At 41.7% G+C, this 24,955-nt stretch overlaps 2 protein-coding genes across 5 annotated transcripts in view; one reads left to right on the forward strand and one right to left on the reverse strand.

Moving 5' to 3' along the window:
• Positions 1–992: 992 nt before the first annotated feature.
• On the forward strand, positions 993–8,800 carry mpl (MPL proto-oncogene, thrombopoietin receptor). The gene is made up of 12 exons (XM_037113468.1): positions 993–1,240; positions 2,317–2,437; positions 2,861–3,021; positions 3,838–3,992; positions 4,461–4,602; positions 4,725–4,839; positions 4,993–5,162; positions 5,494–5,633; positions 6,038–6,188; positions 6,511–6,592; positions 6,837–6,924; positions 7,167–8,800. The coding sequence occupies exons 1-12, from the start codon at positions 1,129–1,131 to the stop codon at positions 7,641–7,643; spliced, it is 1,914 nt and encodes a 637-aa protein (XP_036969363.1). The 5' UTR covers positions 993–1,128; the 3' UTR covers positions 7,644–8,800.
• Positions 8,801–9,105: 305 nt separating this feature from the next.
• ddah1 (dimethylarginine dimethylaminohydrolase 1) overlaps positions 9,106–24,955 on the reverse strand; it is an 87,498-nt gene continuing 71,648 nt past the window's right edge. For all 4 annotated transcript variants that reach the window (XM_037114507.1, XM_037114505.1, XM_037114504.1 and 1 more), the window contains 3 exons: positions 23,413–23,532; positions 17,666–17,809; positions 9,106–12,946 (listed from right to left, as the gene is read on the reverse strand). In XM_037114507.1, the coding sequence (XP_036970402.1) occupies positions 12,830–12,946; positions 17,666–17,809; positions 23,413–23,532 (381 nt within the window). In that variant the 3' untranslated portion in view covers positions 9,106–12,829. The remainder of the gene's footprint in view (positions 12,947–17,665; positions 17,810–23,412; positions 23,533–24,955) is intronic.

Here is a 24,955-nt window from a genome sequence, read left to right on the forward strand (position 1 = left end):
TATATGGAAAGATAATGGTGAAGTTATCATTTTAGATGGTAGCATTTAAAAGTATGAGCATGATTATTTTCGTTATTGATTAATCTGCTGATAGTATATAAAAAGAAAGTCAATCATCGAAATTTCCCAAGAACTCGGAAATCAAGTGATATCTTAACAGTGCTTAATTTGCCCAAACAACAGACCAAAAAAACACAATTCAAAATTTAGTCCAAAATGTTAGATCATTTGTCAGAGCTGAGACAGGTCAGGGATGGCGTTGTCTAATGAGATCTTCCAGTCATGTTTCCTGTTTCTTACAGTGTGCTCTTCATTTACTCTTCAACTTCAATCATTCTGTAAGTATTTGAAGAGCAGAGTGAGCTAGAGGACCGAGGACTATTTGATTGGAATAACGTCATGAAAACATGGATTACTGTTGAGCTATGTATGATTAATAGTGGCGTGCCCTGCTGCTGCACTTACCGAGGATGTGGTAAATATGAAGAGAAACTCATCAGAGGCTGGCGATGCAAGTTAACTGTTTTTCAGTCTCTTCAGTAGCTATGAGCACACTTGTGTATAAAGGAATAAAGTAAAGCACTCCACATCACCTCTGAGCGTTCTTTACCTCTAGATTTCCCTGAAGTCCTTGATGAGCTGGTGAAGCATTAAGTGATTAGCCTTCATACCCTTGATTAAAATGCATTTCTCTTAAATTGTGAAATGTATTCTTAATAAGGCCAAACCTGCAAACCAAGACAAATGATGCACTCATACATTCACTATTTTCATCAGCAACAACATCTCCCATTAGGAATAATGTCTAACTGTTGACTATGGAAAGTAGTATGTAAAGTACGGAAATGTACCTCATTTACTAAGCTTACTTCCAGTCACTCCTCCCAAAACCGCCTTTTACGTTGGTGTTTACTTACACTGTACACAAAGAAGGCTTCCTGCTCTACTTTGGGCCGCCCCCCTTCAAAACTGCTCAGCCCTACCCACCCATGCCCACTCAAAACATCTGCAAGCGATAACACACACACACAATGAACATGCACATGCATGCTTTGTGTTAGTTTGTGTGCCATGGTGGAGCTTTTTTGGATACATTATTCCTCATAACAACGGCACCACAAATCCAACATGATGTTTCCCTCCAGGTGGGAGATACTCATAATTAGCTTGTGGACACAGGTTGGATTTCTGCCTTGGATGCATTGCAAAGATGGGACTGGTGTTCATCTGTCACAGGAAGGTAGGCCTTTAATTCATTCTATTTTCATTTTTTCTTCTTCAATTGCAGAACATTTTGAATCAATTTTAATTAATTCCAATTTTTCTCCTGTTTATTTTCACTGAAAATACTGACCGTTAACTGCATCATACAGAGCCTCTGATTTCCCAAAGCGTGTGTTATTATGTGTGTTTTAAGTCTTATGACAAATGGTAATGAGACATAGGTAGAAGTTATTATCTTGCATCAACCACCAAGTCCATCATGGGGAAAACATAGTTTTGTGCAAACAAGATGTGGCGACAAAATTCTATGTTGATAAAAGTGATAATCTCACGAGAGACCATTTCACCTCACCACAAAGATCCTTATCACTTGCCCTGGAATTGAATGGTTCTTGTTTCCAAAATGTTGCACTGACCTGTTGCTGATGATGATATGGTATGGTATGATACGGATATGGTATCCTGTTGTGTTCTTACTGTGCTGACTTGACTTTAATTGCCCCCCCCAGAGACAAATAAAGTTGTTTTGTTTTTTTTTTTATTGAATTGAATTGTTCCTGTCAGTTACTATCTTCCTGTTAGGAGTAAAAATAAATAAAGAAAGAAGATTGAAATTGAAATAGACTTTGGGGGACATGTTTTAACTACAGGGCCCTGGTTTAGTGAAAACTCAGATTTTGTTAAGCCTGAGATGTAGCCTCTGGGTTTTTCGGTTCCAGACAGAGAAGTAACAATTAATCGGTGACAACATAGAATGAAACTAAATTGTGAAACCTTTCTGAAGCTTTTCCTCGCTCTGACTCAGACAGGTTTCACTCTGATTCAGACTCTTTGTTTAAAAGATAAACATCCACAGTCCATGTGTGCATTAATATCTCTATATTTACTAGATTAAAACGAGGGCTCTGCCTTTCATCGGCCTGTTGCCATAGTGAACTGTAATATCAGAGCTCTGGTGATGATTCAGAATTGATTGAACAAATTCTGAATAGCTTTTCTCAACTCTCAGGTTTCTCATCTCAGGCTCAGCCATCTTAGAGTTCACTGTGAAACACTGAATAAATAAATCATTGTTTGTCTTGTCTGGATCAGATCTTTTGGCGTTAAAGGATGAGCAGAATCCCAAATGTTTCGCTCGGACAAAATGGGATGGCATCTGCTTCTTTGAGAGTGCAGACAACGGGACCTATGATTTGTTCCACAAGGTTGAAGAGTATGTTGTACACATAATATTAGCTGTTTTTTCATAAAATGTTATCAATGTTAGAAATGTCTGCCTTTGACATGCCACTCTACTTTTAGCATTTTACCTATACCTTGTATACTCCCTGTCTATATTCTGCTAGACTATAGGTCCCAGTGAAACCAATGTGAAAAACTGAAAATGACCCCATCCTTTACTTTTCTTTCCATAGTTTTCCATTTTTGCTTCTTAAAAAAAAAAAAGAAAAAGATTTCTTCTTTTAAGTTTACATTTAAACCGCAGACATATCTTTACTTCCTCCATGAGTTTTGTTGGTCACCTGTAGCCTACAGCACTTTGAACTGTTCTCACCTCTGTGAAGGATCCTGTGAAAATAATGTTTGATTGGTGGATTAATATAACAAAATGTTTATTGTGTTTCTCACTGTTCAGATGGAACATGTGCCAAATGTCTGTTCAGGAAACAGAGGAGGGAAAGTTTCTTCACATCTGCTCATTTTCCCCACATTTTTATGTTGAGACAAATGTTATAGTGGTCAAGCACAACACCAATGCCACCTTCTACAATCGGACTGTCAATATGGATGAATTAAGTAAGACATTTCTTTTTACAAATCCATGTGTGTGTATCTCAGCCTTTACTCCTTGTTGCTTCACATCCCATCCCTGAGAAGAAGCGTTGCATTGACAAATGGCTTCCAAATTGCCAGCTGAATGTCTTTGGGCTTGACCCTTCCTCACATCTGAGAACAACGTATTACTCAGTGAGGCTGCTCCTCCCAATCATATCTATCATTATGTTGCATGCACCAACTCCTCTGGTGGTGGATTTACTGTGATGTATGTTTCCCCTTTCCCAAACTATGAGAAAGGTCAGCTTCACTGTGAAATCATAATCGTATTCTGAGCGGAGGCATACAAGTGCAAGGCAGTGATTGTAGTTTCTAATCTTTGAGACAATGACTAAACTGCAGATTAATGAAGGTTGATGGGGACCAGGTATTCATTCGCTTTGTGTTGTTGTCGTCTATCCTTCCTATTCACAATTGTGTGTTTACTTTGAGGGATGAAATAAATGGGGTCCAAATATTATATGCCCAGCTTTTGCCTGAAACTGTACCTATTGCCCTTCAAAGAACAGTTACAGGTTCCATTTCAAGTACGCTAAGATGTTTTAATTGCAGGCACCTGATCGGCTTTTTGTTGATTTTTTTGTGATAAACATATTTGTTTTATCATTTTTCCAACCATGCATCCACAGAACCAAGTAAAAACTCTTGTCAGTAGAGTTGTTCATCAAAAGAAGGCACCGGGCCTCCTCACCATCTGCCTAAAAAAAAAAAAAAAAAACAGAATTATTTTCAACAATGGATTCTGTAATGAGTTCTTGTCCTTTTTTCCCTTCTTAGTGCTACTGAATCCCCCCTTCAGTGTGTCTTTACACCAAACTGGCAAAGCTGGACAGCTGAAGGTTTCATGGAAATCCAATATCTCTAAATACGATAAAGATAATGTGATCTATAGGATTCGATACTCCTCCAAGACGCTAGGAGAGACACGTGAGGTACACACAGACACACAAGCATCAAGACTGTTGTTTTCATTCATGTGTCAGCATAGCCAGTTTGTATCTATATATAGTTTGTATGTTGGGCTTTGGTCCAGTATACTACTGCTACTTCTTAAATAGGAAAAACAAAAGAGAAAGTCAAACAAAAGGGAGAGTTATTTGACTTGTATTGTAAATTAGAATAAAGAGCTTTTCTTTTTTAGTGCCAAATCACTGGCATATAAAGGTAAAGCATTAATTGATATAACCTGTCATATCTATGACTCATGACTTGTTTATGGCTTTTTTTTTTTGTTTTTTTTTAAGTACTTTGCACTTTTGTCTATATTTTTGGTGGTTTTTGTTCATTGAGTGTCACTGATAACCTTTTTTTCACATGCAGGCCTGTGCTGTTAATTCCACTGGGTGAACATACTTACTTGAATAACATTGTAAAACCCACGATGTTTGTGATTTCTACAGGCAAAGGAGGGCGAAATACTCGACTCTCTGGAACCAGGGGAGGAGGTTGAGGTCCAGGTCCAGGTCAAATCTAGGTTTTCAAGGACGGGACTCTGGAGCAGCTGGTCACACCCTGTAAGAGCTGTGGTTCCCCAAAGTGCAGGTGTGTGTCCAGATGAGAAAAGAGTGTAAACGTCTGAGTGGATGCAATATTTTCAGGTGAGGACAATTTTATCCCTCTCATCCCGTGCCCTTTTGAATTGTTTTTTTCCCCCTCTTTTCCAGACAATATTTCAACAAAGTGCTACACACCTGACCTGCAAAATATCATCTGTCAGTGGAATGGGAGCAGATATGGCGAAGATAATGAGTATAAACTTTACTACAAGACGAATCTCAGGTATGTTTTTTTTCATCATCGATTGGTAAAAGTCCTCAGATTTCTCTTTGGTGCTGTAACAGCATGTGAAGTTCTTTGGGTTATACCAGCTAAGACCACAACTGACGTTCAATGTGGCTGTGATCTGAAATGATGATATCATAACCTTTACAGTGAAGTTTCGGGCTGGACAGATTGGACGGAGTGTCTCGCTGACAGGAACTTGACTGGCCAGTGCAGTTTCCGTGGGGAGGAGTCCAGAAAAGTCATGGTCAAGCTCAGCAACGCTCCAGCTCCACTCAGCAGAACCTTCTATACTCAAGAGTTCACTCTCAGAAACAACAGTGAGGGATTTTTTTTTCCTGCTTTCTTTTTCCTCTTGGATGTGCCATTTGTATTATTTTAACCTTTTGATTTGTTTTATTGGTTAATGAGGAGAGAAGGAGGCTGAAAAAAACTGTCCTCTGAAGCACCAGATTACACTTTTAGTTATGCTTCAAAATTGCTTCAAAAGTAGGAACTGCAATGTTTAACAGACCCTCACGAGTCAGGGCCAAGGCATTCTAGATGCAGCAGCTCACCTAGACATCTAGGTAGCTAAGCTCTTAGCTCACTTACATTATTTGCAGCAGGCTTCATTTTGAGAGAAATGTAATGTCTGCTTTTTACTTTTAGTCAAAACCTCCCCACCAAGTCATCTGAGAGGAGCTCTCGAGAACTGGAGGCTGTGCTTGAATTGGGAAGCTCCGCCATCTCCATCAGCTCATCTGCAATATGAAATCAGCTACCAGATCACAAGGAAGGGAGAGAAAACGGTGAGAAGTCACAATTTCATGTTGTTAGATTTTTTTGTCTTTACTTTGGGTTATTAAAATAACATACAATTTTCTGTCTGTGAAATACTTCTTGTATTCATTTGTGTTCATGTTCATAGAACTTTTTGCATTGCATTGCATTTTGATTTCAAATTCCCTTGCAACCTGTTTTGTCTCGGTATACCTAAAGTCCTGTGCATGGAATTATGTAATGATTTAGCACCTTTGGAATTATTCTGATGGCACAACTTCTATTGTTTCAAACAACTTTAGGATGAGACCCCACAGTGTCATTCTTGATATTACCACCAGATGGCACCAATGAATTCTCAATTCTACACAGTAATCAGTTTACAAATCAGCAAGATGGTCCATTATATTGTTTACATTGTTTATGTCCCCAGGTTGCAGCTCTGTATGATTGTCAGTCTGGCGACTGTCTGACGGTTCCAGCAGGTAGCAAGTACGGTGTTAAGATCAGAGCAAGACCTATGGGCTCCATTTACTGGAGTGACTGGTCAGATGAGCTTACTGGTGGCACTCCCGCTGATGACAGTAAGTTCACACTGAGAGCCACAAAAGTCACTATACAAGACATTTAATTAGCAATCCCTATTGTTATGTTTTTTTTAAATCACAACCAAAACTTTGAGAAACTTTAACTGCTGTTTTGCATTTGGTGATGTTGTCTGTTTTTATTCTGTAAGAACTTCAACTAGTAGTTAAATCAAATGTATATCAATTGCAGTGGCATCTGAAATATACTGCTTTGACTTGATATGCTTTAGGATAAACATGATACACCCATGAAATGCACTCAAGTAATGACTGGACACCATTCAAAACTTAATAAACAATATATATATAACCTTCACAGACACATTGTTGCTGCTGTTTATCCCTGCTTTGGTGCTGATAACTGCTATCGTCCTCATATACCAGTTTAACACTCCTCTCAGGTAAGACCATGTTCAAACAGACTGTAATCTACCACTTCTCAGGAATACTTTAAAGAAATGAAAACCCTGACCCTACCTGTACTGTAGAAACACTTCAACATTTGTTACATTTTCTATCATTTTATATTGTAAAAAATTATTTCAAATCACTAACTACTCTCCTAAGTGTCCAACAAGTTAAACCAGTTAATTCACTGACTTTCTTGGCCATTAGACTATTTTCATTTCTGTTTTTGTTACCCAGGAAGTTCAAGCTGTATTTTTGGCCGCCTGTGCCCAACCTTGATAAAGTCCTTCAAGGCTATCTGACTGAGATCAACGGGCAGACCTGGGTAAATAATTTGATGTGATACATGATACATGGCGCTTTACATTGCATAAAACATGTACTGTGGGGTGCACAATTTTATAAATATATAGATTCAGATATCAGATGGGAAATAGATACAACACAATTAATTACAACACACAAACTGTGAGCGATACAACCAAGTTTTCACTCAATTTCAGCACTTTGAACTGCGTGTGGGTGTCCCCAGGTGTTAAAATGAATTACTCTGTGTTCACACCACAGAACCCTCCACTGATAACAAAGCAGTGCTCTGAAGAAACCATCCCGTCTCTGGTGGAGATAATGTCTGACGATGAGGTCTCAGGATCGGGGAAGCCACAAGAGGAATCCACCCAGCTGCTGTCACCAGAGGGAAGCTTCTTATGCAGGGAACAGGCAGATGGAAGTCCTGGAACGGAAGTCTTTCCAGACTATGTGACTCTCAACAAGGACAGTGTCATTCTTTGCCCAAAAGGAAACAAGTATTTTGTCGAGTATGAGATAAGTATGTGTGAGAAAGAAGCCCCGGCAGTGAAGAATGAGCTCCTCCAATCATGTAACTCCTCCTGCGCTGATGGCTCAGTCTGTACCAAACCCTGCTGCACGGACTTTCTGAACCATTCCTACTTGCTTCTGGCTGAGCCTGCAGGCGGAGTCCACTGCAAGGTCACTGCTATGAGGGTGCCCGGCAACCTCTACACTAACTTACCCTGCAGCTAAGTGTACGGCATAACTAGTAGATTTTCCTTCCAATCGTGCAGGTTGATGAAATATACTTTGCACTTTTTCATTGACATAACAACTTGTTGTAAATTGACATTTCAGTAGCTCCAGTGGTGAAAAAGGCTTTTGAGGATTAAAGCACCCCACAACTTAAGCAAAGGTGTGTTACAGTACCTTGTAGCTGCAGTGTAATGGGGGCTAGTTTAGTCAAGTCATTTCTACATATATATATATAGCCTTATATATCACAAATCGGCAAGACAACACCATTCACACAGAGAGGAGAAACAAACGCACTGAGGGAGAGAGAGCCATGATAACAATGGAAACTATGGACAGGGGGAGAAGGGGTGAAGCCGAGTCTCCTGAGGGACGACGATCTTGCAGGAGATTCAGATTTAATCATGGCGTCTTCTCATCATTTGTCACTCTTATTAGACAGTTCAAGCTTTTTACTCAAACGCTGTTTAAGATATTTAGGAATAATATTTTATCTGTTACTTCTGTTTTCTTAGTATTTGTGTGGAGCTTCCCACACTTCATTGCTGGCAGTTTGTCTACTGTTGTGTCTGTTTTTGTTTTTTTTTTGGCCACTAGAGGGAACAGTAGATCATGTGATCCTTGGTGAAAATAAAGGAAAGGACCCCTCTCTGGTGGAGGAGATGGGGGTACATTGTGTGGACCTGCTTTTCAGAGTACTCTTAAATGTTCAGAGTAACTTTGTGGGAAAAAAAGGTGTCATGAGGGATTTGGACTTGATGTTTGTACATTTTTTATATAGCATTTGAATGTAACCTTCACTCATTTATTCATGTATTTTTTCTTCCTATTCTGAATGATCAGGATCTGAAATACCACTGGGCGTTGGTTTCTCCTTTGCCCTTACATTGTTTGCTGTATAGTCATTTGCTCGTTTGTATCGCACATATTTTCTTGTGGAATCTTTTGATCTGTCAGAATCCCTCTCAGGGTGGAGGGGGTCGACATGGAAGCGACATGTAACCAAAACTGCTTTCCACCTTTCTAAGCTTAGTTCATGATCCATTACATTATAACGTGATGGTTTGTATTTTTGGCAATAAACACTGTAAAAGTTATTTTTCTACCAGTTGCATTTCTTCTGAGGTCAACTATAACAAATGAGACCTTTTTGGACAGCAGCCTCAACTAAACAGCCACTGCACTATTGTGCTCCTAAACAGACCTGTCTTAAACCTGTGGTGTCACTAGGTGGTAGCAGAGAACAACAGGACGTCTCTGTGCTCACTGAGACATCACTAATCATTATACACCACTGAAAAGTTAAGATTTGGGCACAGATTCAGGTTTGTACTTTATCTCACCCGATGAAGCCTCATGATTTGTTGAAGCTCCTTCGAGCTAATCACCAGATGTGAAGGTTAGTTTAAACTTGATTTTTTTTTTTTTTCCTTTTTAAAAGAAGCACAGTTCAACACAGTTGAATGTCAGATGTTAATTTATTACGCAAAGTACATGAAAGGCTCAATTAAGATGAGTCAGATTATTACTCACAACTTGTATGAAAACCAAGAGACCTGAGCTGGAAAACACAACATCAGTGACTACTGGGATGAGTGAGGGGATTAGTAAGAGGCTAAATAAGAGTTCGACATGGTCAGCACGCTTCTTCAGGAGCTGTTACTCTCATCCAGTTTTGACAGCCAAGAGCCAAACATGTATTAAATATCGCTCTGATTTTAAGTCAGTGATAGGAAGAGGTTACGGTGCCCCACAGCTGAACAACCAAGAGGTGATTCGGAGCTATTTCAGATGGCTTTACTTCCCTAAAATCCAGTGTTTGACATTGTACTAATCAGTATGACAGGTCCTGTCTGGCTCAGCCTTCTGGAGTAACTGTGAGAATCAGAACTGGATGCATTTGCAGCTACGCTATCACCCTGCACCCAAGCCAGTCGCCCTCTGTAAAATATACTACCAGTGTCACACTTTTAACGGCAGGCCATCGCATCTACAGGGCTCGCCAGACTGTATGATATCATGGCCATAAATTAGCCCAGATAGTCTATGAGGCAATAGCAGAGGGTGGGAGAAAGTGAGCGCCGAGAGTGAGACAGTCAAGAGAACGACAGAGAACGTTTAAGAGAGTCAGTGTTTACTGGTGTACAAGCCTCTCCTCCCAGCAGGAATTCTTTCCATGTTTCATCATCACTGCCCGCTTGCCCATGCACAAACGTCTATGGAGGGAGGCTGAATCACCTCCTGATGTCATTTCCTCAACTTTCACTTACGATCACATTGAGAAACAGCACGGTTTCAGATGTGATAGGTTTCAACGTATATACGGTGTGTAGTGTACGTACAGTGCACATGTACATTCACAGGTCTACAAGGCCTAAAAGATGGACGCCGGCGACAACAGAGGTAAGGCCACCAGATCAGAGCTCATCAACATCCTCTGGGCTCCCGCTGGCTGCCACCATCGTGAAACACACATGGAAGCGCACCAAATGGGGGCCGCGAGCTTGTTCTGCATGCTGAGTGCAAACTCTCCCAGCGCAGTCACGTTCATTGGATGTAGTGGAACAGAAATCCGCTTCACAGCGTGCGCTTAGTCAGTTTTGAGCAAAAACTGCCAGACAGGAAAAAAGAAAGAGAACCAGTGTAATGAACAACACAGGCAGAACCGGTGGTGTGAGGAAAAACTACAGCGCCTTCACAGTCGTTCAGCAGGAGTGACAACATTGGTTTTCCACACAAGCATTGTATACTGAAATGAAAAGAGGTGTTGCGCGGGGATAAACGGGAGCTTAGTTCATCCGAGAATAATGAAAACATATTTCCCACACATGGAGCTTTTATCTGCGCTCTGTATAAAGGATTATCTCATCTGTAGGGCTGCCACAGATGAATACATTTGCATCCCCGCATGCATCTAAACAAAAGCTTACCGGGAGGGATGCTAATTTGCTTAACCAAAATGGTCCTTTTGGAATAAATCAACAAGCTCCTGTTGGCGTCTCTGGCTGGTGGCAATTATCGAGATTAGTCAGAAATCGTCTCCAGTGTTCTGTGAGTCAGTTGCAAATAATCAGTGAGCTATAGAGAAATGGTGAAAAGTAAGAGCACCTCAGGTCTCAATGGCAGGACTTCAGAAAATCAAATCATGACACTGTGATCGTACCAAAAGCTTCTATCACCATAAGACCTTTCAAAAGCTGTACTGAGAAAGCAAAACAACCTATAAGTCAGATAAATGGCCATCGTGTGTCAGTGGTCTTGAAACTATGTATGTTCTCAGCACCAAATGTAAGAAACAGCAGGCATTTAAAGGGACAGTTCACCACAAAATCAGAAAATAAATGTTTTCTCTTACCTCAAGGATTTTTTTTTTGTTGTATCTTATTAGATTGTTTTGATGTAAGTCACCAAAATGTTTGAATACATCACTTGCAGAGATGTCCGCCTTCTCTTAGCCATTATGGAATTAGATGACATTCCACTTGTGGTGCTCAAAGGGCCAACAAAATAAATACTCAACAGCATTGTCTCTTTTCCACAAATCCACAGGACTTGTTGTGAGCAGTTTCAGGAACTATTTTTTCCATCACAGAAGGATCTACTCATGGAGGAGAGGCTAGATAACTGAGTTGAAGAGGATGCCATTAATGTTTAAATCCTCTGCTGTCATAAGCACGAGCCTCTCGTCCCTGAGTAGATCCATGTGTCCTTCTGCACGGCATTATGGTTAAAAGTAAAAAGTTCTTACATTAAACTGCTGACAACAAGGTCGGAGGATTATCTTGAGTAAGTGGGTCATCATCTCTTAGAAGATAAATCGCTGTTGAATTTTTCAAATGTAATGTTTCGGCGCTTTGAGCTCCACAAGCCCAGTGCCAGCTAGTTCCGTTAAAGGCAGATACGTCCATGGCCGATATCTCCACAGCTCAGCTCAACTCTTACCAAAACAATCTGGATGAGGAAAAACACATATTTTTGATCTCGAGGCGAACTGTCCCTTTAACTAACACATTTCAATACTTAAACACTGCTATTTGGCAGTATTTAAATGTGTGACAAGGAAATGTTCTCATGTTGCTCCGAAATGCAGTTCTCGAGAAGCAAATTACAAACTGAGTCCCAATTGAATTATACAGTAAAACCAAACACTCAGAATTAAATCACAGTTAAAATGGCGCACGTAAACAGCAGAAACCAACTGTTTACATTCTTCACTGTGTCACTTATGTAATTCATAGACCTGCAGTGCAATGTTGACAGTACTTTTCAATGGCAACAAGAATGATCAAACAGATCCATCTGGTTTTGTTGGTTCAGTTGTTCTGCGTGGTTCTCTTAAATGGTTGTAAACATCTAACAGTAAGTGAGGATTGGTCCACACATGAGCAGAAGGGGCTCTGCAGGTTTAAGGGGGAGTGTGCGGGGGATCTCCACGTGGCACATGGTCTACTGATCTGGAATCAGATCTTTCCTCTGTCAGATTTATAATTAATTGGAGCTACATTTTAACACTTTGTAGACTATTTGTAAAGAAGCAAATACTGTCAAAAAGTGGCTTTACATGGGTTGAACTGATGAACCATTATCTAACCTGCAAGCATGTTTTTTGCCTTGTCATAATGTTAGAATACATCCAAGTCAAGAGCGATGAATTTTTATATCTTAATTCAGACCCATAAGACACATAAACTAAAACTAATAGTGATGTATGTCAACCAAACAATTCCAAAAAAAGTTTTTAAGACACAAGTTTAACTTGACATGGTCCTTAAAAAGTCTCAAATCCAATTATCTGAATTTTAGGCCTTAACATGTCTTCAATACAGTTTGGACAAGGCTTAATTGAAGTTCAAGATGGATCTTAATTAGTTAATTTACTTTGCAAGTGATTAAAGTATTCATTTTTTCTTACGTGCTCTGCATTTTTTTTTTTTTTTTTGCCAGTGTAGATGTGAAATAGGTTTTAATTTCTTTCATAGTATTCTTAGGGTTAGGGTTAGGTCAATTGTTTTGGGGGGAAGATGACTCCCTTTGATTTATATTTTCTTTTTCCCTCAGCAATGACAAACTTGTCTACCCTTCCTCTAAGTACAAAGATAGTTTTGCTGATTTTCCTAAATCCTTGGTGATCAGATACAGGCTCCGCTTGGTTACCATGTACTCAGAGACCCCCCGGTGAGCGCTCAGATGTTGGCCTTCTTGTTGATGAGTACAGAGCAGCAGGTGAGGGCTCCATCCACTTTGACCTTCTCCTTGTTGCACACGGGGATCAGCATGTGGTCCTTCAATTTGTCGAACACCTGCGGGGCGAGACGAGGCTGTTGTTAGAAATATCTGACACCTACTCCGTTTAGAAATCACAGATGATGATTATACAATTATGTCCGCTGAAATTCAACAGAACATCAGCGTTCAGCCAAATGTCATTGGAAGAAACAGGTTGCAAAGCAATTATATGTCTGGGAATCAAAAACCTACCCTTTTATATAAAAGATTATTAAATAGAAAATAGACAGCAGCGACATCTTGATTCTGCCCTTGGAAACCAGATCTGTGAGCGAGTGTTTGAGGCCTAATTGACCCGTCAGCGCTCCAACAAGCTCTCAACAAGGCTGAGGTACGGCTCAACTGGCGGTAGTTAAAATTGTGAGGGGGAACTTATGCAACACTTAAGTTTGTTTACTCTACTTGTCAACTTGTAAAACTCTGTGATATAAAAGACCTGCAGAGAGACACAAAATGGGAAGGAGGGGAACAAGCATTCAATGAGGTTTCCTGGTCTCCAGGCAAAATATACATGAAAAAAAAAAAAAAAAAAAAAGCGATGGGAGTGAGAACTATTACGACATTCTCAAAAGACCCTCGTAAAGCAGTGTGTCACCCCGTGGACATTTTCCAGAAGAAAACCAGTGTTTTCCTACCACACTTCCAAACCAGGATATTTTTCTCTTTAAACTCCCACTTCAACCCTGCTGTGATACTGAGCGAGGCCCCGCGGCACAGCCACAGGCACCAACTAAACAAATTCTTATCTCATGATGCAATATGGCTGACGAAGCCTCTGGCGAACCAATAGCCATGTTTAAAGCCACCACACTCATGTACCTTATAACCCCTGAGTTTTTATGACCAAAATACCAAGGCATCTTGTGTAATGTGGTCACTGTAACACCACCATACCACTAAACACACGATATGTCATTTCTGCTGCTAGGGGTCTCACAGTCAAATCAAAATAAAAGAGCAGCGTGGTATCATGGGAGTTTTTGTCTTCGTTGCTTAACAGCGTCCATGGCCAATGAAATTCTTGTGTGATGTGACTCCGGAAGAAATGTTCACTTTAATGTCCCTTTATGGTATTAAAGTTGTCTTTACATTACGTTATGTCATATTTGTGGACACCCTTCCTCACTCTCCTGGGAGTTAAAGTGACAGGGGACCAGATAAAGCCACAGTTACCATGAATAACTTGTGAGTTTCTCTGGTTTTAAGATCATTGGAAACATTTGGGAAAATGAAGGCACACATCAAAATACTAAACAAAAGTCTAATCGCTTTACAATTGTTTTTGACTTTATAATGCAGAAATGTAACATTTTATGTCTTAAAAAATATGGTGTTAATGCATATTTGCATACGTTTTTCAGTCATAGCTAAAGCATTGGATTTATTAAACATAGTGTGTAATTTCTCGCAAACAAAACAATGAAATCAAAAGACTTGTTCCAGATGTTCCAGGAGGATTTCTTTTGTTTGTTTCATGTGTGAAACCTGCCACAACTGTTTTTAAAACTTGGTTTCACACATGAACAAAAGAAGAGGGAGAAAAACAACAGCTTTAGATCCATTTTAGACCCATTCTCTGGGTGCCATGAATGTGGGTACCAAATTGTACGGGAATTTGCACTTAAATCGTGGACAACTACAAAACATGTCTGTCAAAATTCAAGTTGATGCGAGAGAAAAGGCTGGGGGAGTCAGACAGAATACTCATCTTGGAATACATCCCCACACATGTTGAGACGTTTCAGTTCACCCATTGGATTGTCCACTTCTGTTTTGGAGCCTCAAGTTTTGTGTCATCATCTTCGAGCCAGAAGTGACCGTATTTGGACAAGAGGGTTAAATGGGGGAGGATATTCTGATTAAGACTGACTAAGAACCCGAGGACTGTGGCAGCTACTTGTCAATGACAAGGTGGTCATGCCCTGGAGCATACCCTGCTTTATCAGCTATGTTACTTAAAACCAGGCATAATTTACAAAATGAACATCATGCTGTATTGAAGAAGACTTGAATCTAGTGATTATCCATGAGCGCATTATGAAACGGTTTACTATGACAATAAGTCAAGTGAAGTATTTCCTAATTAGCTGACATACAAGCTGACTTCTTTTTGAAAACCAGTGCTGGCCATTAGCAAGAATGCAGATTGAAGGGCACTTCCGCACCGGCTCCAACCTGGACGCTCCAGACTTTATAGTGAATGGTCTCAACTATAATTTAAGACTGAGCAAACAGGCAACACTGCCATCCCAAAAACTTTAGACCACATGATCAGAGGGTCAACTCAGGGAAGGTTTTGCTTTTATACAATTCCCCCAAAACAACATCGGTAAATCCCCTGCCGTTTATAGCATCTCCACCTCCACAGTGTCTTTTTTTTCTTCGGAACATTTCCAGCCGGGTTCTCATTACTGCGGTTGAGATTTATATGTCAGGCCGGAGGGTGGCATGGTCCCACACAGTAGGGGCTTCTATTTTTCACTGGGCCTTTTGTCTGCTCCGTTTCTTTATCTCCAACCCGAGCCCTCTCGAGCCGTCGCCACTGCTAACCATTAAAGATGTCCCAACTCCTCCCCTCCGACCCCACCAATCCTCTCTCATGACCCCCCGCCTTTGTTGATGTGGGACTCTTATGTAACTTCACGAGCAGACTAAAAATAGACCGGAGATTAGGACAGACAATGTTTAGAGTTAGAAAGGAGCAGAAGTCTTTGCAGAATGTGTCTGTGACTGTGAAATCTCGACATCGTATTGGGAGGAACAAGCAACGAGTTCCCCTTGGGAAGCATGCACCGACTGTACACTCACTGTACGAGAAGGCAGGAGAGTCAACTATCCCCTGCTGCCACCATTCCTTAAACACAGGTTTGGACCAAAAAATGGGGTCCAGGCCAATTTCTGGTGGGTTTGAACACTGTAAAGGAAACTGAATCATGGAACAAACATCCATTTCTCAAACGTCGCTCCATATGGTCCGTTAAAAGGTGCTACCAAAGCAGGAAGCACGAGTTACACAAATAGATTTTTATTATGCTCGAGTCGAATTCTCTCAGTTGATCTTCCTGGAAAAAACTGATCCCTCATCGTGGATCTAAGTCCAAAGACGCATAATTTTGTGAATTCTTCCTTCTAAAAATAGCTGGCGGAGGTTGGGGTTTTAACCACAGAGTACATTTTGAGGTCTCAGCACTGTCTCTGTAGATTGTAGGCTGCTGGGTTCGATCCTGTGAGAATCCTTTGGACTTGTTGTGATGTGGAGTGACCCCAAAGCATCTAAATAGCATGGCTTCAGCTCGGGCTCTCCAAAACCAACACACAAAGTCAGACAACAACACATCATTTGCGATGAGCTACGGCAGAAAACAACATGTAAGTGTCATGAGTCTTTGCAAGTAGGTCAATGCATGTCTGAAAGAAATCTCAGGAATTTTTGTGGTCATACTTGTTCATGGAGTGTATGTATGAGACACTGTTGGAGATTAGTTCAGCCAGGTACTTTGAGCCAAGTTTACAGCAACGATGGGCTTAACAGGGAGCATATGCTGTAAGGAAACTTTCTGGGAGGGCACCCGCGGCAACTTCCTTAGAGATTCCTTATGGATTTCTCTTATTTATTATCAAAATAATACCAACTTGGCAACCATAGGTGCAAAAAGTAAAAATGTTCCATCTAACAGTAAGTCATTTCACTTTCATCTTGACTGAAGAATGTCGTGGAATATGTAAATACCATGTATGTATTTTATCATATTTTCTATATTTTGGCACTTTGGACGTTTCTTCTAACTTTCTTTGTAAAACTACGACAATGACAATAAACACGCTGACCTGACTTTGGTATGGTCGATGAAGCATCTTAAAAGATGTATTTTTAAGCGATTTAACTTTTTTACACTTAAAAATAAGTACTTCATTTAATTTCGTGCAACAGCAATAAATAAACACTGAAAAAAGCTGATAAAGACTACACTGACATACTTAAGTGGGCATCACATTAACAAACATTTCAGACTGAGATTGTGTTCACCTGAAGTCCAACATCGTCTTCCCTTTTTAGCTCTGGTTGGGTCTGTGACTGAAGGAAATATCAGATGCTCCAGCTGCTCAATGTTCCTCTATGTTTATGGGCCAGGACGGATACAGTGGGGTTTATCAGTGAGAGTGGTGGGGCTGTTTTTCACAGACACTGATGAGAGTGGTGAAACTGAACCGGAGCAGTAAATATGTAGGCTGTAAAACCAAAACAACATGCTGGAAGACTCCAAAACAGCTCTGCGGACAGGATGATGGGGCCATTTTCACAAACATGTTAAAACATATTGATCATAGCAGTTTTCCGAAGATTTATTTCGATGATTCTAAGGGGAGAAATGCCAAAGACTCCAACGTATCTGACTCCTAGTCTGTGGTCTGAGTCATGTCTACAAAAGGTCACTTCGCATAAATCTGTGCGTTCCTTTGTCAAAAAAAAAACACAGCGTTGGTTGTGGTTGACCTGCAGTGGTCCATGTGAGACAATCACATAGATCATTGCAGGGTTTATCTCTCCAGCTAGTTGTTAAAGATAGATAGCAACAAAGAAACGTGCTCTTTAAAACTGAAGCCACTAAACCAGCCTGTCCCGACGCCATTTCTTCCTCCCAAAGGTGTGACCTCCGGACTGTGATTGAATGTGTGGTTGCATGCCTCAGACAAATCTGTTGTGAGTGGATGTGAAATGAGCTGAGCAGTACCTTAGCACTCTCTGGATACTGCTCTGGCGTGCAGTGCAGCAGCACATGTCCCTTATTAGGCAGGTTCATGTAGATGCAGTTGGCAGCCAAGTCATCAGGCACAGTCAGCTTGTCATAGCGATGGTCACTCATCTGCTGCATGATCTACACACACACAGGAAAAAGACATTTAGGTAACGAAACGACAAGCTGTGGGAGTCCAAATGACTTTCAGAGACACAGACAGAAAGCATTTATTCAGAATATCAGACACTTTGAGTCAGAATCGAGGCCACAATGTCAAAGGCAGAACCACATCTTTCCCTGGCCAAACCAGTCTAGGGCCAGTGTGTGTGTGTGTCTGTGTGTGTCTGTGTGTGTGTGTGTGTGTGTGTGTGTGTGTGTGTGTGTGTGTGTGTGTGTGTGTGTGCATGGGGGTGCGGGGGGGCTTAATGGAGAACACAGGAGCAGACAGACATTCTTTCTCAGCAGATGTCATGTTATTTATGTAATCTGAAGGAGGTGAAGGTGGGACAGGAGGTGGGGGGAAGAGGGGCTGAGAAGACGCTCATGTTGCCAAGTGGAAGTCAGGGGGTGAGGATGTTATGACCAGAGGAGAGGCAGGTGCCTTTTAATGTTTATGAGCAGAACATCTGCGGACGGATACCTCAGGGACAAGATGAGGAGGGGAGGGGAGGGAGAGTAAAAAGAAAAAAAAAATAATCCAATGCGTCAACATTCAGAAAAGGTATTTTGAGGAGTGAGATCTTCACCAGATATTTTTTGCACTCTTCCACTGTTCCTTTTTCTTTCATCTTTTTTAACTTCACTGGTGGACAAGATGAGTTCATGCTTGGGCCTGAGTCAGAGAAGGTCACAATCAAAAGCTGAGCGAGAATCTTAATTCTGCAGCTCAAAGTCTGCTCATGAAATTCAGCCGATGCCACCTATGCGACTACGCTGCAGCCAAATTGCGTGACATCAGTTTGACGCATGTATAGGTTCGGGGGAGTGGCCGCGAGCGAATGTGGTGACGCGGATACAAACGTGGGAGAAAAATGTGTGGTTTGTGAGCAACAATGGGCTCTGTCGCCAAGGACGTTTTCATTTCACTTCCACTTACTGGGTCTGCTGCACTAGAGAGGACAGAGACCTTTTCTTGTGTGAGAACTTATCATTTTCCACTCGCATTACAACACGTTATACTCGGAAAAATGACTCATTGTCATTCTTTAAAAGATGTGTATTGTCAACTGATTCAACCCAATACAAAAATATGCTGTTCTAAGTTCAGTCAGGGCTTTCCTGGAGAAAAAAAAATATTATCTGGCACACAGGAAGCAACACATTTGATGTTTTTGGCAGCAGAAACTTCGCTAGGTTGGAATAAATAGAAGAACAATTGTGTGGCGAGTATGAGTAGTAAATCCCATCATTGGAAAGAAATCCCAAGGAAAAAGTTGTCACAGGATTGGACTTGTTAAATGGAGCAGTGATCTCTGGGAGGTGCAAACTAAAACCAACACATTAATGGTAGCGCTGCAAAAATCAACGTGAAAAGTAAAGAATAAAATAGGAGATTCTGCATTACAACACCAGTATCGCAAACTGCGAAAGCTTAACTAATATTTTTATGCACCCAAAAGCCATAACTCTTTTTTGATTTATAAACAGTAAATTAACAAGCCCTGCCAATGCACTGTCAATGCCAAATAAATCAGAATAACTTTATAGCAGCTGACACTGCAGGGCTGCAGGGTGGAGTACAAGCTCTGTGTGTGTGTGTGTGTGTGTGTGTGTGTGTGTGTCTGTGTGTGTGTGTGTGTGTGTGTGTAACCAGACCAGACACATTCCCAGGTCACTTGTGGGTGTGTTAGGTGATTGCAGCAGCACTAAATGAAAACATCGTCCATGTGCGTGACCGCCAACACAGTCTCTCACACACAGGGGGATTAAGAGTGGTAGAGGGGAGAATAAACGTCGACTCCACCAAAGATCACAGTCGCTCCTGCTCTGCTCTCCATCTCTAAAACATCTCACAAAAACGCAGAAGACAAACAATTCGGGGTGTAAGGAAAATGTCCCGTGGCAGGATTTCAGTGTTCTCTGTGTAAAGTTCGGATCCATGAAATGCAATTAAATCCTTAGAAAAATTCAACTGACTAATGGAACAGTTAGTTCTCTGTCCTGAGTGAGAGGGTGCAACTGCTCAGGTCACTAGCTCATGTATATTTTGGTACCAAGATGTTTTAATTATTCAAGTCTTGGGGCTCAAGAAAAAAAAACAAAAAAACAAGTGATCATCATCTTGCTCAACGAATGCTTTAAAACAGACTTTAAGATGCCTTTGCTAACATCAGTTTGCTGTCTGACATCATTAATGCACCTCAGATGTGTGCTTTTTCTTCTCAAGAGCGGAAGAAAAAAGAGAAACAAACAAGTGTTCTACATAGTCATCCTGGCCCTCCACCAGGTACAGCTACAGAAAATCAGCAGCAGCTTACTTCTGGACAGTGGCTGAGCTCCAGTTAATACACAGAGTGGTGACTGGGCAGCAGAGTGAGCTCTGTCAGAGCCGCTTAAACAAAATATTTACTGGTAGGTAATAAAATCCAGCCTGTGCGATGACAGTCATGACCAGCTGACAGCAAACACTGACAGTTTACTGGACGTGATGCCATCCACTGAGGTCATCAGTGTAATCTGTATTTTGGCTCCTGGTATGAATATTTATAAGGCTTATTGTAGTAATCTGCCCCAGGAAGCCTTTTAAAGTTTTACAATGCGTCTCTTCAGTGATGAACAACAGCAGCGTGCACAACACTAGTCCTACTCGAGGCTGCTTCCAACTCCTGAGGGGAAATGAAGCTGAAATGGCTTCCTGTTGGTGTACAATAAATGTTTGTTATGGCTCCTTGACACACATTTCACTCTGGAAATATTATTGGCCTATAGGGAGTGTTTATGGCTGCACCCTAAGGCGTCCAATGGAGGATTACTAAGAGGGAAGGAAGGGGAGGAGAGGATGTAGAACATCTCTGATAGTACTGACAAAAGAACAGGATTCAGAAAAGTGTCCCTGAAACACTTCACATTTCTCATTCATCTTCTTATTATCTCAGCCATAAACAAGGCAAACATTCAGAGGCACGGCTCTCTAATCTGTGATACAGTATCAGCTGCTGCTGTTGGGCTCTGCAGCCGACTCAGGGGCTTGATAACATTACTGGCGAGAAACCTAATGCTCACACTCCATATATGGCCCTCTTCCCCATATAATAGCTCTGCAATTTTCTTAGCCACACTAGGGATGACTCCAGGGATGACTGCTGGTCTGTAAATCCACCATTTAGGCCAGCCTGACGTATCTCAACAACTATTTTGTGTGTGTGTGTGTGTGTGTATATTGTATATAGATGTATATGGACCTACAGCATGTAGCTCCCACTCAGGACAAATCCTGACTTTGACTTTTTCTTGACTTAATAAAACCCAAAAAACTAATGTTTCCCAGTTTCAGATCAGCCTTAGCTGTACTTTGTGCTTGGAGCTAAGACAGTGAAAGTGTCTTGTGTGATCGCTGTTAAGGGAAGAAGCATGGGGACAGCTCAGAGACCCCAAACCTGTGACCTAAACTGTGTCATCAGCTGCTGCTCTGTGACGCTGCAGCCGAACGACTCTATGAACCATGTTGTGACATCACAGGCAAGGAATCATAGAGCTTGAAAAGAAATATTTTTACATAACCCACTGATTTATGTATTGAACATCAGAGTCAATCAAAACTGAAGTATGTGTTGTATTTTGGTCACTCGCTTGCGTGTATGAGCATGTTTGCGATCACACGCAGCTCATCCAGAATACAACCTTCGCCGCGCTCTCACCCCATCTATAAAACTCAAGTGTGTAAACAACCTTGAGGTGAAGATCAAACCCTGGCCGACCAAGTGGAGAGTAATGACCTCATGGATCAAACGGGCTGACTGGAGAGCCAGAGCGCTGCCCACGAGTCCGCTACAGGGAGGGGGCAGTGTGTGAGCGAACAGGGAGTGGGTGCTGCTCCGGCGTCTGACGGTAGGCGGTATTTCGAGATGATGACTTCATGAGTGAAGCTTGGCAGTGACAGCGGCAGATGGATGACGAAATCCATCCGGTCAGCGTGTATTCTCATCCTCGAGAGAGCTAAACACAGACAGGAGACGACACCTGGCCTGCACGTACACACATGCTGAGCACTGGGAGTTATTGTTTAAACAGACCCTGATATAGACAGAGCCAAAAGTGCAAAAATGAATAGCCTTGATCCCCAATTATAAATCTTTTAGTCCAAACACATGCGGCAAACAGGTCTGGTCCTCCTCTCTTGTCAAGTGAATATTCTACGGCAGCAATATTTAGCTCCCTGAAGACAAACCGAATTAGCCGGGCTCCAACTTTAATTTGTACACAGTGTCTTTGTCCAAGGGTACACAGACAAGGAGCCTCATCCAAAACAAGCACTTTGAATTCATTAAAACGGCATTCATGAGATCTCACTCCCCCCACAAAGAGAACATTACCTAATTACAAATCCAGGGTCGTTAAAAGTCCTTTAAAACAGGAGCTAATTGCTGCAAGAGAGGGGTGACGTAAGCCGTAATTAGAAAGCGAGCAGCCTGTCATTAAGTCTCGCTCGCGGCCACTCCTCGCTCCGGTAGCTAATTACTGGGGTGATCAAACAGGCAGGAATCTTAATGAGTCGACGCTGGAATATAAAATCAATTAGCGCGTGTGTTTGTGCAGATTCCTGAGTTCTTGTGTATCGAATCCGGCGAAGCAAAACACGCTCGCAAAACCAACAAGTCCTGACCTTGTGCAGCTCTCGAGTGCTTCACCTCATTAGGATGTGCTGTATGATGGTCTGCTTTTAACTGCCCCTGAGACTCACTTGTACTTGACTTAAGATAACCTTGTGTCTCCGGGCCAGTAGAGGGGGGTATTACACCAAGAGGCACGTGAAAGCCCTGCCAAAAAAGATATGCCGAGGCCAAGGGTGTCCGTGCTTCTTACTTATGTAATTAAACTTATGTTTTTATGCTGTGCAAACACTGTATGCCCCTTTCAGAAAGTTCACATACTGTCTCATGGGTTGATGTTTGGGACTTTCAGGGATAATACCCTCAGAGGGATGAGCTGATATTTGTGGCTCTCCATGCGAGAAGGATCAATCTGTCTCTGTCAGGGTGTCCACTCCCCTCCTGTTCGTGTTGAGTCCTTCAGCATCCCCTGGGTTTACTTTCTGAGGGCCCTTGCCGCTGTGATGGAGCTCAATCGATTCCTCTTATGTGGTAATGAGCTCAAGCTGTTGGATGGAGGGACAACACCTTCGTAATTGAAGCTGGAGCGAGAGTGCCCGGGGCAATCCCCTCAGATTAGCCGAGAATATGAATTAATGAGCAGGGATTAAGGTGACAGGTGGTTTCTGTGCGCTTGAAGTGGGAAGCAGCAGCCAAGCTGTAAATCAGTGAGTCTGCTCTGAATCAACACGTGTGATGTCCTGTCTTGTAGTGTTATTCTTGCTGAATACTTTGCAGAATGGGAGGGGCGGCGGAAGGACTCGGCTGCGTCAACGTGCATCACAGTTATACAAACAATGGTTGTATATTGATTTACTGGTTTCCATGACAACAGCTGGGGTTGGGGGGCAATGCAACAGATGATGCACTTATTGCATGTACAACACACACACACACACACATACACACACACACATACACACACGTCCATACTTTGAGGGTTTTCTGTGCCGGTTCACTGGAGCCAATGACAATGAGGCCTGGTCCTCCCATGCTGCAGAAACTTTTCAGGTGCAGCCCCTCCAGCACTGGCACAGTAGACACGGCATAGTCCTGCAAAACACAACAAGGTTATGTGAAGCTAAAAAAAAAAACATGATGAGAGATGATGAGCTTCCTAAAGATGGGAAAGGGCGAGCTGATGGAAGCTCATGGAGCAGGAAATCACTTTGGGTATGTGGTGTCAACACTGAGGGCGTCTTTACAGATGGGGTTTCCCTGCAATTATAATTGTATGTACAGAAGAAGCAGAAAAAGGAGAAGAACAACAACAAACAATATAGTAAAACTGGTTTGCTGCATTTAACCCATCCTGAGGGAGCAGTGGCCAGCCAATTTAAAGCACCCAGCTCCACATTCTGAGCCAGTGCCTCGGTCAAGGGCTTTGATGGTGGAGAAAACAAGAGTACCAGGAGGAAACCAGCACAGGCATGAGAAAAACATGTTAACTCCACATAGAAAAGGATCCAAACCCAGGACCTTCTTGCTGTGAGGCAACATTGTGAACCACAGAGCAAATATCAGAAATTGAATCTAATAAGATTATCCTAATAAAGGTGGGACCGGATTGCTGTGAGAGCTCAATGAAAGTCGTCCTTTGTCCCCTTTGTCCATTGGGACGCTGTTTACAACATAAAAATAATAACAGAATGCAGTCGTGTACAAACAAACTGTGTTTAACAGTTGTGCAAAGTGCTCTTGAGCCCATGCGGGAAGATCCTTTATACAAGAATAAGCATACATTTACAATAATCAACCTGGTTAAACAAAAGATATATTGTCTATGTGGAATTATTGAATTATAGTGTGTAAAAAAGGATTATCAAACCATCATATTTGGATAATTTGTATTTTACATTGAAAACTGGATTGTAAGTGAAATGACGTTTTGGTTTTCTAATAAATTCAAACAGCATTGTAGTGGTTCATGCCATGCCATTAAACTGGGTGGCCTTTAAAATGAAGCGGTGGCCAGCTGAGGGGCAGAACAGAGGCAGCAGGAGTGTCTGGGAGCTGATGTTAGCGAGCCCTGGGCTCAGGAGGATATTACAGAGCGGCTTGTAGGAGCCTGACGTGAGAGGCTCTCTCGTCAGGATGTTACATACCTGGTCTTACAAAACAACCGGTCACATAAGGAGTTTACGTAACAATTCCAGGCCGCATTCACACAATGATGGGCAGAAGGCACGCTATTGTTTTGTTTATCACATGTGAAAAATACTTCAAGTATAATTTGCCTAAAAATGTAGTGATCACTGTGGGCACAGATATCATGTGGTACACCACCACTACATTTTGAACCGGGAAAATACAGAGGTGTGACTGAAGATGAAACAATCTGTGAATACCGGGAGCTATATGAGGGGGAGAACAAAAACAATTTCTATTTTATAATGTCCTTCATCATTTATGGCAAATATAAAAATATAAAATATAAAAAAGCTCATGTTCCTGTCTTAGATTTGATGGTACAGAG

Source organism: Acanthopagrus latus, chromosome 11 (assembly GCF_904848185.1).
Source record: "Acanthopagrus latus isolate v.2019 chromosome 11, fAcaLat1.1, whole genome shotgun sequence".
NCBI classification, from domain to species: domain Eukaryota; kingdom Metazoa; phylum Chordata; class Actinopteri; order Spariformes; family Sparidae; genus Acanthopagrus; species Acanthopagrus latus.